Source organism: Portunus trituberculatus, chromosome 45 (assembly GCF_017591435.1).
Source record: "Portunus trituberculatus isolate SZX2019 chromosome 45, ASM1759143v1, whole genome shotgun sequence".
NCBI classification, from domain to species: Eukaryota; Metazoa; Arthropoda; class Malacostraca; order Decapoda; family Portunidae; genus Portunus; species Portunus trituberculatus.
Window position 1 is genome coordinate 1,352,277 of NC_059299.1, and position 16,786 is coordinate 1,369,062.

The 16,786-nt window shown below is 49.0% G+C and overlaps 1 protein-coding gene across 1 annotated transcript in view; it reads left to right on the forward strand.

Annotated features, from left to right (window-relative positions):
• LOC123519230 (protein split ends-like) overlaps positions 1-16,786 on the forward strand; it is a 149,137-nt gene that overhangs the window by 129,086 nt on the left and 3,265 nt on the right. The window contains exons 7-18 of the mRNA XM_045280353.1: positions 6-178; positions 355-528; positions 670-10,278; positions 10,331-10,350; positions 10,394-12,873; positions 12,977-13,516; positions 13,968-14,396; positions 14,719-14,791; positions 15,060-15,280; positions 15,484-15,723; positions 16,021-16,221; positions 16,536-16,694. Coding sequence (XP_045136288.1) covers positions 6-178; positions 355-528; positions 670-10,278; positions 10,331-10,350; positions 10,394-12,873; positions 12,977-13,516; positions 13,968-14,396; positions 14,719-14,791; positions 15,060-15,280; positions 15,484-15,723; positions 16,021-16,221; positions 16,536-16,694 — 14,319 coding nt within the window. The remainder of the gene's footprint in view (positions 1-5; positions 179-354; positions 529-669; positions 10,279-10,330; positions 10,351-10,393; positions 12,874-12,976; positions 13,517-13,967; positions 14,397-14,718; positions 14,792-15,059; positions 15,281-15,483; positions 15,724-16,020; positions 16,222-16,535; positions 16,695-16,786) is intronic.

Here is a 16,786-nt window from a genome sequence, read left to right on the forward strand (position 1 = left end):
AAAAGGAGAAATATGCATCCAGTGCTGTAATGGAGATGCGAGGCAGAGTGTTGAATGGCCGGAAGATACAAATTGACTTTGCTTCTCGAGAATGCCAAGCTGCCTTTTCTGAGCACCTGTCCAAGCAAGGTCCTTCAGTGCCCGCTGAACGGCCGTGGGAGCGGCGGGAAATTGAGAAGTAAGTTTGCTCCTCACTCTGAGAGAGACACTCTGTTGTACTTCATGTTGACGTATCCTGATCTTCTCCACATTGCCTTTATGTCTGCTGTAAAGGCTTATTGATTAGAGGTAAGGAGGTTCACTTTGCATCATCTCTCTGCAAATGGTGTCAGCACTGTTGTTCTCATCCCACAGGGAGCCTGGCAGGTATGAGGGCTCCACCACTAGATACAGCAGATATGAACGCACCAGGAGAGATGGGGCTCCGTTTTCTTCCCGGCCCACTTCCAACAACAGAACGTCTGCCTATAACTCTACCAACACTCGGACCAGAGGGAGATACGAGAATTATGATGAGTTTCCCCCTGGGTGAGTGTGAAGGTCTTGTGCTAATTGAGTAGCTCCTGTTAGATCTAGTTGTCAGAATTTCATCATTGTTGCTAACCTACATGTTTGTGTAATAGAACTTTAGGGACTTATTAATTAATTGTTTGAATATTTTCCCAACAGGAGAAGTTATGATGAATTCAGCCAAGGCAGTGGGGCTTCATACGAAGACTCTTATGAAAGAGAGCTTCGTGAATATGCTGGAAGCCAGAGGTACGGTGATGGTGTTGGGGGTGTTGCCACTACCAATGCTGTATCAGGAAATAGTCGGAGGCACAGCTACAGTCCTGCAAGGAGGCGAGACGATCCCTCACCAGGCTCCCAGCGAGCTCATTCTAGAGATCGCAGCAGCCTAAGTCCATCGCCTCGTGTCTCTTACGAGGACGGCGAGTCGGGGGGTCGTCGGACTGGCCGGCGCTCCACCAGTGACCATGACAGCTTTCATAGCCAGTCTCCTCCTGGGTCTCGCACTGCCTCTCCTCCTCCGCCAGCACGGCCGTCAAAAGGCAGTTCTGCTGTGACGTCGCGTCTAGCGCCGCCCAGGTCACCGGGCACCCCCATAGCTGCGTCTCCATCACGGGAGGTGACCCTGCTGGAGGACAGGTCCCTCCCCGACCCTCGGGATTACCGAAGACGCACCAGTGACCTGAAGGATCTGGTGGTGAGGGTCAGTGATGGCAGACGGCCCACCCCTGCTGCACCTGCAGAGTCACCTCACCGCTCCAGCGCCCATCGGCTCCATCGCTCGTCCCACACTGAGGATGGGGAGGATGTGGTGAGCAGCAGCAGTGGAGGTGCTAGTGGCCCTCAGGACCCCAGGCTGGTGCACCGCAGACTGACCGAAGATCCTGCTTCCTCCGGGGATGAAAGACCCTCGGACCAGGAGCGCCCTCATAAAAAGCCGCGTTACAATGATGCCAACTATGAGAAGGTGGTCAGTGTAAAGCGATTAGCCGATAGCAGTGATTCCAATATAAACTTTCGGCGACCTCATGATGCCCGGAGGGAAGGGAGGGTGGTAAGGCGAAGTGGGGAGACTTTACCACACCCTTCCAGGCAGTCTGAGGAAGTCCACGATCCTCGCTATCGGAGATCTTCTGTATCTGATGCGGACGATACACACTGGCGCCGCGATGCCATTCATGTGTCTTCCTCGTGTGACGCTCCTGCAGACCACAGTGATGCCAGTCCACCCGGCACCCCGGTCCGGGACGAGAGGGACGACTCGTCCGACCCCTTGCGCCACACGTCACACCACCACCACCACCATCACCACCACAACCATCACCATCATCACCATAGAGATCGGTATCACAGCGTTCCCCTCTCTCTACCGCTGCCAAGGTTTGCACAACAAGTCCGTGCCCACCTGTCCCCACGTGCCGCCTCCACTTCCCCTAAAGGTGCAAGCTTGTTGAGGTCTCCGCCCTTCAGCGGGGGAGTGGTGTCAGCTGTCAGAGGAGACTCAAGAGAGGTTGGTAGTGCTGTGGTTGACACTCCTCTCTCACCAGGCCCACGGGACAGCCCCTCCGACTCAGAAGAATCCCCTCTTCCCTCTCCCTGTAGCCCTTCCATTGATTTAGAACAGCGAATCCGTGCTCTTGACGAAAAGTACGAAAAGTGGTCTGGGTCCTCAAGAGTGGTTGGTAACAACTTGCCTGCATCAGGAAATGAAGCTGGTAGTGATAATGGAAACAGTGCAGCTGTCAGTGGAAATAAAAATGCTCGATTTGCAAGAATACTTGATCTTGAGGAATTGCGGTCACAGCCGTCCGATATTGTTAAATCTCTTCTTTCAAAAAGGTCAGTCTTTGATGAGGATAGTAAGCGACTGGAAAACGTTGGTGATAAGTATGAACCCAAGCCCTTCACGTCAGCTCCACGCACCAGTAGGGCAGGGAGTGTCATGCCAAGCCCTCCTCTGGTCAACACACATCTTCCTCGCCTTCCTTCTACCCCACCAGCTGTGCCCTCTGCCACACCCATCAGCAGTCTGCCGGGTGTCAGATTATCCAGTCAGCAGGCACAGCTGCAACAGCCTGTCACTTCAAGTCCTTCACAAGTTCCTAGGGTGTTTGTATCTGTCCCGCAGGTCAGTAAGTCTCAGGGATTGTCACCGCTACATAGACCTGCGGTTTCTCAGGCAGTGCGCCCACCTGCCTCCAGCCCTGGCTTTAGTCCTGGTGTCAGTCCCGGTGTCAGTCCTGCCCACCCACCACACATGTCTCCAGTAACACCAGTCAGCCCTGCACCTCCTATAACTACCACCTCTTCCATCACTACTGCCACCAGTACTACCTCAGCAGTCACGCCTCTGAGGCGTGCTCCCGGGACACCTCGAGCAGTCCGGTTAGACTTGCCAGCAGCCGCGGGAGATGTGGAGGAAGTGTTGGAAGAGGAATCACCAGGTGGAGTTGTAACAGTTGTAGCCGATACACGAGTGACAGGCGTGGTGTCCGTTACGGAGTCTGTCTCGAGCAGCAAATCTGTGCTGACAACCACCTCCAGCCTCCAACAGCCACTGTCCAGCCCTGGTGCACGACCTGACCTTGATGAGTCTGCACCACATAATGTACCTGAGAGGAGAGGTATTAATTCTCTCCCATTATTAGTAAAAGAAGAACCTCATACTGAGGAGGCTGAGGACCCTGTACTACAAAGAGTCAAGGTAGAGCAGCCTAGAATAGAGGATGCTAAAACCAAAGATTGTGTAAGGGAAGTTAATGAATGTAAGGAAATGATCATAGCTGTTGCCTCAGAAAGCCTTCCTTCACTAGTTAAGGAGGAACCTGTTGCATCAGAAACTATAAAGAATGAGCCATTGAAAGTTGAAAGCTATAAACCAGAGTCTATAAAGGTTGAACCTGTAAAGGTGGAGAACATCAAGGTGGAAGCAGTGATGAAGTGTGAAGCCAACAACAAAGAACTCACCAACAACCATAAACGCAGACACAGCAGCATTGAAAATGACCCCCGTTACAAAGTGGATGTCAAATCCTTTGAGCCGGACTCCAAGCGTGTCAAGTATGACGACGAAGAGAAGATACTTAGAGAGAAGGTGGGCAAGGAGAGAAGGGACTCACGCGACACCAGAGATAATAAGAAGAGTGAAAGGGAAAAGAAAAACAGGGGAGGAAGGCGAGAGGAGCTCCAAGAAAACCACAGTGATAAAATCAACAACAGGACTTGTGAAATTATGGAGAATAAACAGAAAAGAAAACCCTGCGAGAATAAAATGGAAGACAAGAAAGAAGACACCCATAAGAAAGAAGAGAAGAAAGACAAAAGGAAAGAAAAGATCGAAGAAAAGCCACACGACAAAATTGATCCTCGGACGTTGGATAAGATTTGTGAGAGGAAGAATGAAGACCGGAAAGACAACAGGAAGGAGGAAAAGAAAGAAGAAAGGAAGGAGGAACGAAGGGACGAAAAGAGAGAAGAAAAATACGATGACAGAAGAGACGAAAGGAGGGAAGAGAAGAAAGAAGAGAGGAAAGACTCCATCCGAGAAGAGAGAAAAGATCCTTTCCGAGAAGAAAGGAAAGACTCCATTCGAGAGGAGAGGAAGGACTCCATCCGCGAGGAAAAGAAAGAATCCCTTCGAGAGGAAAGGAAAGAATCCATCCGAGAAGAAAGAAAGGAATCCATCCGAGAGGAGAGAAAGGATTCTATACGAGAAGAAAGAAAAGATTCCCTTCGAGAGGACAGAAAGGACTCCATTAGAGAAGAGAGAGTTAAGAGTGAAGGCGACAAGAGGCGGCACAGTGAAGACAAGAAATCTGAGCTTCGTGAGCAGAAACACAAAGAGAGGAAAGACAAATTCAAGGAGAAGGAGAAGCTCAAGACTTCCTCAACATCAAGGTATGAGAAAGAAGCCGAAAAAGAACGGATACGAGAGAAAGAAAGAGAAAGGGAGAAGGAGAAGGAGAGAGAACGTGAAAAAGAGGAGGAAAAGGAGAAGGAAAGAGAGAAAATGTTGGAGAAGGAGAGAGAAAGGGAAAGAGAAAAAGCAATTGAGAAGGAAAAAGCTGCTGAAAAGGAGAGAGAAAAGATGCTCGAGAGAGAACGGGAAAGAGAAAAGGCAATGGAGAGAGAAAGAGAAAAGGCCATTGAGAGAGAAAAGATGGCTGAAAGGGAAAGAGAAAAGGTCCTTGAAAAAGAACGGGAAAAGGCCATCGAGAGAGAGAGGGAAAAGGCCGCTGAGAAGGAAAGAGAAAAGGCTGTGGAGAAGGACAAGAAGAAGTCCTCAGAAAAAGAAAGGGAGAAAATTGACAAAGAAAAGGTTTATGAAAAGGACAGAGACAAAGTTCAAGAAAAGGAACGGGACAGAGACAGAGACCGGGAGAAGGACAAGATGAGGAGCAACGAGAGACCCCGAGACAGGGACAAGGAGAGGGTACCAAGGGTGAACCACCGTGACGCAACAGAACGAGCTGATGGAAGGAGAGACAGCAGACACAACAATGACCGCCACACCGACAAGCGCAGGGACTCTCGGCATGAAGCGTCCGTAAGACACCACCACAGGTCCTATGATAGCCAGGACACCAACGATACTGCTTCCAAACACAAGATGCGCAAGACACGCCTCCTGGACACGGATGAGGAGGACACCCCGGAGGCCAGCAAGGTGTCCTCCATCCACTACTCCAGTAGCGAGGACACGATGATGCCCAACCATGAGCCCTGCGCCACACGCATTGATGACTCAACCCACCGCCCTGACAAAGCAACAGAAGCCCTGCGGGAGGAGTCGGAGGAGAGGCGGGTGGAACGTACAAGAGACAACCGGCGGCGAAAACATGACTCGGGTAAAAGTGACAAGAGTGACGGAGAAGCCAAGTCGAAGGTGAGCCTGAGCAGAGTGAAAACAACTCCTCCTCAGGCTGTACGACCAAAGCCCTGCCTTGACTCCCATGAACCCCAGGTGGCTCCCAGTGATGTGCCAACCTCTGAGGATGAGGTGTCTAGGGCCAAAGTCACTCCAGCTTCCAGACGAAACAGTACCAGCAATAAGTCTCACCCACAGCATGGAAGAATAGGAGGGACTGGTCAGAAGAATAAGCATGTAAACAAGGCAAAGTCTATATTTGATCCTGAGACGGATTCGTGTGGCAGTCTGACAGGATCTGGAGGAGAGGAAGACGGGGAGGAGGAGCAGGCACCAAAGAAACATTCAATCTTTGACATCCCTGCTGACGATGGCAAGTTTGACATGTACGACAAAGTAAAGGCAAGACGGCTGAAAAGGCAACAGAAACAAGAGGAGGAGAGGCGGCAGCAAGAAATGAAGCAGTTGCAGATGCAGAAATATCGCCAACATCAAAGAGCAAGAAAAGAAAAGAAGTCCATTCAGCCTCTTCACTCTGACATCTCTGACTCTGAGGAAGAAGGGGATGGCCACAACCGCGGTCAGAAGCGAGGCCTCGTCAGACCAACCAGCTCAGACGAGGATGCTCTGCGAAAGAGACGGTCGATCCACCTAACCTCTGACGAGACTGATGAAGATTCCAGAGAAGTTAAAAAGCAGATGGTAATTGGCTTGAAGAAAGATCCAAAGAATAAATTAAGGAACATTTTGGTGTCAGACATAACCACAGATGAAGAAGTGACCATGAACTCTCCAAACTACCATAGTGGAACTAGGTCCAACTGCATCAATGATGAGTCTGTTGACATGGTCCACAGTCACCCAGGCAATATGTTTATTGACTCTGATACTGAGAGTGACGCACACATCAAGAGGCCCAACAAGTGTGTGCGGCCGCCCGAATCAGACAGTGAAGTGTCTGACGTTTCCTCTCATACCAAACCACCTAAGCCAGCAGCCAGGGTGAAGGTTCGAGACAAGGAACGGAAGCCTAGCCGTATTCGGGAGAAAACAAAGAAGGGCATAAGCATCAGCAAAGAGATCATCACTACTTCAGAGGACAGCGATGCAGCGATGCCATCCGAGGACTCCCGACCCGTCAGACCCAAGGTCAAGGCGGAAGCAGTGGAGATCCGACACGACAAGACCCTCTCTCAGTTGCAGAGAGAAAGGAAACGCACAACTGAGAGTACCATTGTCAGGGATAAAATTCCTTCAAAGAAAGATGAAAGGATGGAAATCATATTTGGTCATATATCTGATGATTCAGATCCTTCTCCGAACTTACCAAATGTCTGCTCTGCATCAGCCACTGCGAAAAGGAAAGGCTCCACCTCCTCAGGAACTTCTACAGCCCCTCCTCCTCTGTCTCCCGCCCAGACGAGACTCACTGTCGGTGAAGTCTACGATTCAGATTCTGACGATCTTCACATGATACCGGCATCCAGTGCACCAAAACACACTCACATGCATGGAAAGCCAGCCACACAGGAAGTGTCTCCAAGTACTGAAAGTAAGATGGAAAATAAGGTTGACAGCAAAATGCTAGACTTCAAAACAGAGGAGCGCAGAAGCATAAAGAAGGAAAGACCGCGGCATGATCCACCACCTCCCCCACTAGATGGACTGAGAACAGTTATGGAAGTGGAGAAGAGTTGTAGTGGCAATACCATCACCAACAATGCTGCCAGTCCTAGCATGACTTCTGTAAATACTAGTCCTGTTGAAGAAAACAGTAGAACAGATGTGAAAATGCCAGTGACCAAAGAGGATCATGAGTACCATGACTCGGAGGCTAGCATCAACTTGGACATATTTCGAATCACTGACGAAGACTACAGTGAACAAAGGGACAAGGAACGCAAGGACAGGAAAAAGAAAAAGAGGCAGAAAAGAGACAAGGACGGCAGTCGTGGTCGGAGGCACCATCGCCGCGTGGAGGAAGACCGTGTGGGTGAACACAAAGTGGATCACCATGGCATTGAACATTCCTCTTTGTTATGTTTGGATGCAGCTTCTCCCCAGTCACAGGAAATGCCATCACCGCGTTTACTCAGTCCCCAAGAAAAGGTAAAAGTAGATCATAGAGCACCTGTTCCACTCAGCAGTCCTCACAGCCCACCAGTAGCTGCTCAGCCTGCTACCCCCCTTAGCACTACCACTAAGTGTGCACCAAAGAGTCCTCCAGAACCACCCCCACACCAGAGTCCTCACACTCACACCCTCACACACGATACTCAGGAATTAGTAGAATCCAGAGAGAGCAGTGACATCTGTGACCTGAAGGAGAGCCGCAGCCCACACCCCCTTGCCACCCTTCCTCCCGATGCAGCAGAGTCAGCAGTACAAAGTCTTACCACTCAAGTACCCTCTTCATCACCTTCAACAGGGAATGAGCCAATATTTGAGGACATCACTGAAGCCTCTAATCTTAGTGCTCCAGAATCCACTGTTGATCCAAATGCTGCTGCAAACGGGAAAGCTTCAAGGGCTGTCATCTCCCAGGAAGAGACACTCAATGCTGTGGCCGGCCTCCTGGCGGCATGCTATAATAACTACAGTGATGATGCAAGTGTGCAGCCAAATGTTGAAGATACCATAATGCCGCCAGAAAATCCGGCAGTTGCTGATGATGCCTTTGAAGAGGCCCAAAAGGCTGCCCAGATGTTGCAGTGTGAAATGCCAGGAGATAGAGAGGATGGTTGGTCTCAGCCACCACCCCACAATCCACCAACCTCTCCTGTCAAGAGTACAGAAGAGCCGGAGCCACAGCCATTGGTGCCTCAGGAGGACATGGAAGAAGGACAGACTCCTGAAGCAGAGGAAGGGAGGTATGCACAGCTGCCGCCAGACAGTCCAGGGTCTGTTCAGTCTGAGCCTCCACTTCAGATTGACGAAGATCAGCCTGATCCTACGGACGATGGAGACTCTTCCATGCTGACCGCCGAAGACCAAGAAGATCAGAACAACACTCGGCATACAGAAAGCGAGTCCAGGAGTCAGTGTCCACCCTGGTCATCACCACCTAGTGTCACTGCTCCAGAACTGAAGAAAGACATTGTTAGTGAGAGTAACGACCAAAAGGCAGTGCACTCAGGAAAGGATGAGAAGGTTCCTCAGAGTCCTGCAGTTCCTTCTCAAAAGTCCACTGACAGTAGCAGTTCAGTAGGTGCTGCCTCGGAGGAACAGAGTCAACTAAAGAGCAGTGGTCCTGAAGTGCCGGTCTCCTCTTCCACTCAGTCAGCAGTAAAGCTGACTGCTGAGGCAACCTTACCATCAGCAGTAGTGCCACCTTCAAAAACACTTTCCACACTCTCAGCTAGAAAATACCTGTCATCTTCATTGGATTCTACTAAATGCATAGAAACACCAAAGTCCACAACAATACCAATTACTAGCACTGTAACTTCCGTACAGTCATTATCTGTTGTAGAGAAGCCTGATATGGTCTCTTGTAAACCAAAGGAGCCACCACCTCCACCTGTCACTGTAGCATCACCTTCTCATAAGATGGAAAGTTTTGTGTCAGAGAGTTCAGTTGTGTATTCCACCTCCACCTCAAGTCACACAAATTCCTTGTTAAGCACTTCAAGCACCACCATCACTACCACATCTTCCCTTTCTGCTTGTTCTCGTGTTGTAGATGATGTTACTAAAGGAAAAGTAGATAATAATCAAATAAACAGAAGTGAGACTGTTTCTAGGACAGAGCCAAATTTGCCTATCACCATTCCATCACACATTTCTCCAAGAGTATCCAGTGTGTTTTCAAAGAATTCAGTGAACACTCCTGTGTATGCAAGCCCAAAAATAGTTTCCCCATCATTGTACTCCCAGGTTTCCTCTGCAGCACCTTGCATCACTACAGCCTCATCAAAGCCCAGTGTCACTCCTGTTTCAGCTTCAGTGTCATTGGTCAAAGCCACTCAGCCTCCCATTCCCACCTCTTTTGCTGTATCCACCTCAGTTTCTGTTCCAGCTCATAGCAGTGCGGCCACCTCAGTTGTGACGTCCTCTGTTGCAACGGTTGCTTCAGTTCAGACTCCTCCTATGCTGCCTCCTCCTCAACACACCATGCCTCCTCTGTACATCCTCCCTTACCTACACATCCTCCCACCTCTACACATACACACACCCCATCCTCTACACATCCTATCTCCTCCATACAGCTTCCCTCTTCTGTTCATCCTTCATCCTCTGTACATCCTTCTTCCTCAATACATCCTTCTTCTTCTGCTTACCCATCCTCTCTGCATCCTTCTGCTCATCCTCCCTCTTCTGCTGTTCCTCCTTCTCCTGCCCATCCTCCCTCTTCAAAACATCTTCCTTCATTACATCCTCCCTCCTCCGTACCTCCTTCCTCTTCTGCACACCCTCCCTCCTCCACACATTCTCCCTCCTCTTTACCTTCTTCCTCTTCTGCCCATCCTCCCTCCTCTGCCCATCCTCCCTCCTCTGCCCATCCTCCCTCCTCTGCCCATCCTCCCTCCTCTGCACATTCTCCCTCCTCTGCACATTCTCCCTCTTCTGCACATCCTCCCTCCTCTGCACATCCTCCCTCCTCCACACACCCTCCCTCCTCTTCTCATCCTTCCTCTTCTGTACATGCTTCCTCTTCTGTACGTCCTTCATCTTCTGTTCATCCTCCCTCTTCTACTCATCCTCCTACTTCTGTACATCCTTCATCTTCTGCTCATCCTCCCTCTGTACATTCTCCTTCCTCTGTACATGCTTCCTCTGCAGTACATCCTCCTTCCTCCATACATCCTCCATCATCTATACACTCGCCCTCATCAACTATACATTCCCCCTCTTCTATACATTCTCCCTCACCTGTACAAGTGTCATCAGGTTCCTCCTCTGTAACCTGCAACACAAGCTACAGCTCAAGCCCAATATCTATTGCCACCTCAGTGCTCACTCACACTTCATCGGTTAATTCAGCTCCAATTCCCACTATTTCTTCTCCATCAACAGTCTCACCTACTACACCAGATACCATTTCAGTGTCAAAATGTACCCCTCCCATGCCAACCCCCACTTTCATACCTGTACCCATTACTGGACCTGTTCCTCCATCAGTACCTGTTCCAGCCAAAGAACCCAAAACAGCTACAGAGCCTTCTGAAATCATTGACACAAAACTTATCCTTAGTAAAGCAAATGATGACATTAAACGTGATTCAGATAAGATAACCGAACCATTTAGCAGTGACTCATTATCTACTAGCATACCCTCCTCTATAACAGACAACAAAGTAATTGATTCAAAGAGTAATTTAGAGCCACAGATAACAATGAATATGACAGGAAAGGCAGATAGTGTTATGATACAGGCAAAAGAAATTGAAGGTACACCCTCTGTTAGTGGAAGGCCCACCTCAGATACCATTAAAATTGAGGGACCAAGTAGTAATATGTCTGTCGAAAATGCTTTGGCTAATCTTCAGACCATTGTGAGTGAGACGGCTACTCAGCCGGACCTGGAGAAAGCGTCGCAGCCTGACAGAGAAGAGGCATCCCTGTGCATGAAGGAGGAGTTCAGCAGCGAAGACTTGCCGCCCAAACCATCCAGTCCGCCGCAGCCACAAGATGACTTTGCAAAGCTGGAACAAGTTTGCTCTGAAATTCAAAACCAAAACCAAGATTCAACCCCAGAAAACAAGACCATTGAGTCTGAAGGCATATCAGAAATTGGAGACAAGGATGCAAAGATTGAAGACCGTCTGGCCACCACGCCCCGCGGCCGAGGGCGAGGCCGCGGCAGACGCGGGGGAAGGAAAGGTGCCGAGGTGCAGGAAGATGTGCCAGGTACCGGTCTGCCAGTCACACGTTCTGGGGCAGCCACTCGCAGTAAAGGTCGAGGACGGGGACGCAACACACGCAACAGTGAGAGTCAGAAGGACGGGGTTCAGCCCGACCCTGGCACTCCTGCTCCTGTGGACAAGGCTCTGCCAGAACCAAGGCGCAGCAACAGGACCAAGAGGGCGCGCCGACACCCGGACATGGTGGACCACGAGGAGACCAGTGGGCGGAGACGAAGGGGTCGGGGCGGTCGAGCTGTTCAGGTAGAGGAGAGCCGCCCTGTGCCCACTCCTGCAGCCTCTGATGTATATGACTTTCATGAATCAGAAGATGAAGATATCAACTTGGGGCTTGCTAAGCCCAAGATCAAAAAGGAACCGACACGGGCTGTTGTCAATCGCAGTCCGGTCAAGCCCGAGATGGAAGAAGTTCGCAGAGTGGAGAGTGACGACATGCGCTCTGCAATTCCAACAACCAGAAGGTCGGGACGCCTGCGTGACAAGGTACCTGAGGATGACCTGGCAGTGGAAGGTGAAGATGGCAACACAAGTGAATCTATAGTTATACTAGATAGTGTTTCTACTGCACAGCCATCACCTGTACCCACCACTGTACCTATTGCCTTACCAACGAGCTTTGCCCCTGTTACACAAATCATTCCAGGCAGAGGAAGGGGCAAAGGTAAACATCGTGATATAGACATTAAGTGTGACGGCGACCTGGACGACGACCTGACATCCCGCAGGAGTCCACGTGGCCGCTCTCGCCCTCTAGACTCACAGCTGGAAGGTGAAAAGCCTGGATTTGGTCCACCCATGACCATGTCCACCATCAGCACGGCAGCCACAAGCCTAACCACTGTGGGAAACACACCAACACCCGGTGGAACCGCCTTGGTGACGCCATCGGCCGAAGAACGCAAGTCCGAGGCTGAACTTGTGGATCCTGTGACAGGCGTTGTGACAAGAGTAAAGGTGTGTGAAGAAGAGCAGTATGTCATTGATAGTGGAGAGGCGGCATTACTGCCAACATCTCATCCTCTACCAAGTACAGAGAGTCACTCCAAGCCAGTATTTGTTCCTGCAACTGTCAATAGCAATAATAATGTAACCACTACCAGTTGTGCCGGTGTAGAAGTACCTCACATAACCACAATGGGAAGCTGGTGCAGACCTGGTGTAACAATGACTGTTGTCAGCAGTAATGTAGTCAGTCCGCTGATGAGTGTGGGACGTGACAGGGAAGTTAGCGTTGAGCTGGTGACGCGGCCGCCTCGTCCCTCTCTTCCAGTCACAACACAGTCAATGGGAAGTGTTCCCACTCTAGTGCCCACGATGTCGGTCAGTGCCTCACCCAGTGCGACGCATGCCATTGCCTCGGCTCACCAGCCAACGCCTGTCCATTCCAACATGTCAGCTGTGGTGACTCTAGGGGCCACATCACGCCCTTCAGCACCTGCGTCAGTCTACCTCAGCAAGATAAAACCTGGCCAGCCACCTCTATCACAGCAACAGCAACAGCTGCAGCCACAAATGCAACAGCAACCAATTTCACAACAGCAGCAGAACTTGCAGCAGCAGCGATTACAACCAAAGCAGATGACACCGCAACAGCAAATAGCCTCTGTACCTCATTCCCAGCCACAGGTGAAGGTAAGTCACTTTGATATTTTATTCCTTATTATTTACACATACATATGTGCACATGACAAAGCCAAAAGAAGTTGATATTATTCTAAAGATTGTATTTTTCCAGTCTACACAGATAAAGAGTGTGACCGTCGTCTCAACTCCCAAACAACTGGGAAACCACGTACGCAAGACCAGCGTGGGTACACCCGTGTCAGCTTACTATCCACAGAAGTCCATACAGACGAACCCAGGAGTGACACTCAGTCCTGTTGTGTCTCGTCCTGCTGTTGTGCCCAAGACCACTACCACCACAGTCAGCAGTCAGCCGCTGTCTTCTGAATTGGTCATAGAAGGACGCTCCCATCCTTCAGCTCCAGCAGGAACATATGAGCCTCCACATCCCAGAGTGGCTCCCACCTCTGCCATTGAAGACACTCCAGGACACTCCAGAGTATTTTTGGAAGAGAAACGTCCTGTTCACAGGGAATACATTGGGATGGGAGTTCATCCACGTTACAGCAACCAGCCGTTTCTGGAACCTCCGCGGGTTGATGTAACCAGGTTATCGGGCTCATCTCCATCAACTCCATCTCCTGCTGGCAGGACACACGAGTCAGAACCCCACGCCCCATCCCACCATCCTGCCATAGCCGGATATGAAATAGTAAGGGTTCACTGTGCTTTGTTATCATGCATGCACTCTTAACCACAAGAAAAATCTTTATTTGAATATTTATTGTTGTCTGCCTAGTGCATTTTACATAACCAAGGGACAAATGCAATTTCAAAATTATTGGTCCATTCATGTGAGGCCACTGATATGTTAAGTGTTATAATCGAGGAGAAAAACTAAGTGAAGGATTTGAAGAAAACTGCCTTGATTTGTAACTAAAACCTTGATTAAACAATTATATAACACACACACACACACACACACACACACACACACACACACACACACACACACACACACACACACACACACACCTCAGTTTGTGGCATTATTTGCATGAGATTAGTAAGTGTTGTGTTATAGTCCCAAGATTACAAGTTATTGCATGGTGTTATTGGCTTAGTGCTTTCTGCTGACTAACTTGTGGTTGTGGTGTTTTCAGCATGCTGTTGCTGCTGCTGCCCACAGTCACAGTCCAGCTGCCCCAATGCCTGCTACCTCTGTCCCAGCCACCCCTAAGAGTGGCCTGAGTCACTTCTATCATGTTGGGGATGTTGGAGAGTACCAGCAGCAACATGTGGCTCTCCACCACCCCCACCATCCCAAACAACTTAGTGGTGCGGGTGGTGGGGGTGGGAGTAGCAGTGGTGGTGGAGGAAGTGGAGGTGCAAGTGGAGGAGGAGGCAGTAGTACTGGCAGTACTAGTGGAGGAACTGGTAGTGGCAGTGGTGGTGGTGGTGGTGGTGGTGGTGGTAGTAGTGGTGGTGGTGGTGGTAGTGGTGGAGCTGGAGAGCGCTACCGCACGTCACCTCCGCTGTCCACTCCGCCCTCCGCTCACACTCCCCCTCCGGCCCACCAACATTCCCACCAGGTGAGTGTTTCTGTGCCATCATCACCCACTACAGTGTTGGTCTGTCACTCACAACACAGTAAAGTTATCTTCAAATGTTTCTGTTTGCCAGTGATTTTATTCCCTGTGATTGGAATTTCATTGGGATGCACATGCACTGTTCCTGAAGGGATTATTTTTCCTCAGTGTTTGAGAAGCACACTGCTTTACAGAGTTGTCAGAACATTGACATTCTTGCACAATCACTGTTGTATACAGTACAAGGAAACACACTAACCAGGTGACAATTTGTTATTCTTTGTTGTATTTTTATTTGATTTGTTTTCTTTCCTTTTTTTCTCAGGGTGAGATGATGCGCAATGTTCCCCCGCAGTACTTGCAGCAACTCTACCCATCACAGTACTACCAGATTTATGGTGAGCTCAGCCTTTGCTATGTATATATATATATATATATATATATATATATATATATATATATATATTTATTTATTTATTTATTTATTTATTTATTTTGGGGAGAGGAACTTTATTGTTAAAGGATTTGCTTCATATTGTCTTTTGTTTGTTGTATGTGGTAATTTGTTTCTACCTGTTTGAAATGTACCTTTGAATAAGGTGTTTATTACATGACTCTTTTAGCTTTGAGTTGTGCAGTGTTTGACAAAATTGTAATGACCTACAGGTGGGGAAAAGATAATAACACCAATGCCACTGGACATGAAGTTGGAGAAAGGTGAGTCTGAGAAGCACGAGCCACGCTCCGGCACTGGCACCCCTGGCCCTGCTGACTATCCTCCTCGGCCGAGTGGAGCACCACCAGCAGCGACTCTGGTCCCACGGGGGCAATCCTCCCCACATGTGATGGCGTCTCCACACCACGACCGCTCTACTGACTCTCCACAGGTGTGCACTCCAAACACTATTTCTTAGACTCAAGGTGGCATTGCTAACTCTTTCCTCTAGTGAAGGACAGCTTTTCTGAAGTATGCAAGTAATAATTAATTTAGGGAAATGATCATTGTTCTCCCACTTGAATTGTCATACTTTATCAAGTGATAGTGATGGTCTGGAAAGCATTACCATTGACTAATGTAACCTTGCATCAGGTGGCCATGGTATATTCGAGGCTGTACGACCGCTACTATTACCCTGGAAGAGCTGGCACTCCTGGGGCGCCTGGCTCAGCAGAACATGAAGCCCGCAGCCACATCTCCTCCCCATCAGCTCCCCCACATGTGTACCAGACCATCCCACCCTCTGACGTTCACCACCAGTCAATGGTCCCAATATCCTCCCAGCAGTTCTCATCTCAACAACTTCCACCGCAGTTACAAGTTCTGCTTCAGGTGGGAAGCATAACATTGTGTTAATGGCATCTAGTAATAGATGCCAATGAGTGATGTGTAGCCAAGGACTAGTAACCTTTGTTTGTAATGATATGCTCTTCTTGGAGTCTTTATCATTGATGTTTTGTTCGGGAAACTGATTTATTACAAGTTTTAAGCACTCTTCCTCTGGTGCAACTTTTGATTAAGATTTCAAGGAGAAAAGATCATTCCTCACAAAACAGTACTAAGATATTATAAACTGTAATGCATTTGATATCCAGTGTCTAATTTTTACATGTCTGTCAATGTTTACAGGGATCAGACATTACTTGGGTTGGACTGCTTGGGCTCAAACAAGATCATGCCGCCGTGCAGATGTTGTATGTGTCAGGCAGCAATGACGTGGCCCGGGGAGCCCTGCGTGTGCACCCTGATGGCTTCACTTCTCCTATTAGAATTGGACAACGTATGAGACTTGAACAGACACAACTTGAAGGAGTAGCCAGAAAAATTCAGGTTTGTAGAAATATATTTTGAAAGTTGAAGGAAGGATCATATATTGCTGTATATATTTAAAGCATCCTGTGTACAAGTTTTGTGAGCATATACTGAGGAGAGAGAGAGAGAGAGAGAGAGAGAGAGAGAGAGAGAGAGAGAGAGAGGGATGGACATAGAAAATTTGTAAAACATATTTTTGACAAGGAAAAGAATGAATGGGGTTCTTGTTGTAGTCAAGTTATTTAATGTTGCATTTTGATTACTCATGAGCATCAATCAGCTCTTCCAAGGTAACAAAGTGCAGTCCAGTTATTGACAATATAATTTTGCAGATGGAGGCTGAACACTGCATGCTGCTGGCTGTTCCACATGGACGAGACTCCTATGACTTCATTCAGCAGCAGAACAGCCTCCGCAATGGCATCATCAACTACCTGATAATGAAGCAGGCTGCTGGCATTGTCAATGTCTCGGCGCCAGGAACACACCAGGTGAGCCAATGGTGAACCATTGTTATTCAACACTGACCTCTGGAGGTTACATCTCTTGCTCACTGGAATGTCATATGTCAAACTTAATTTGA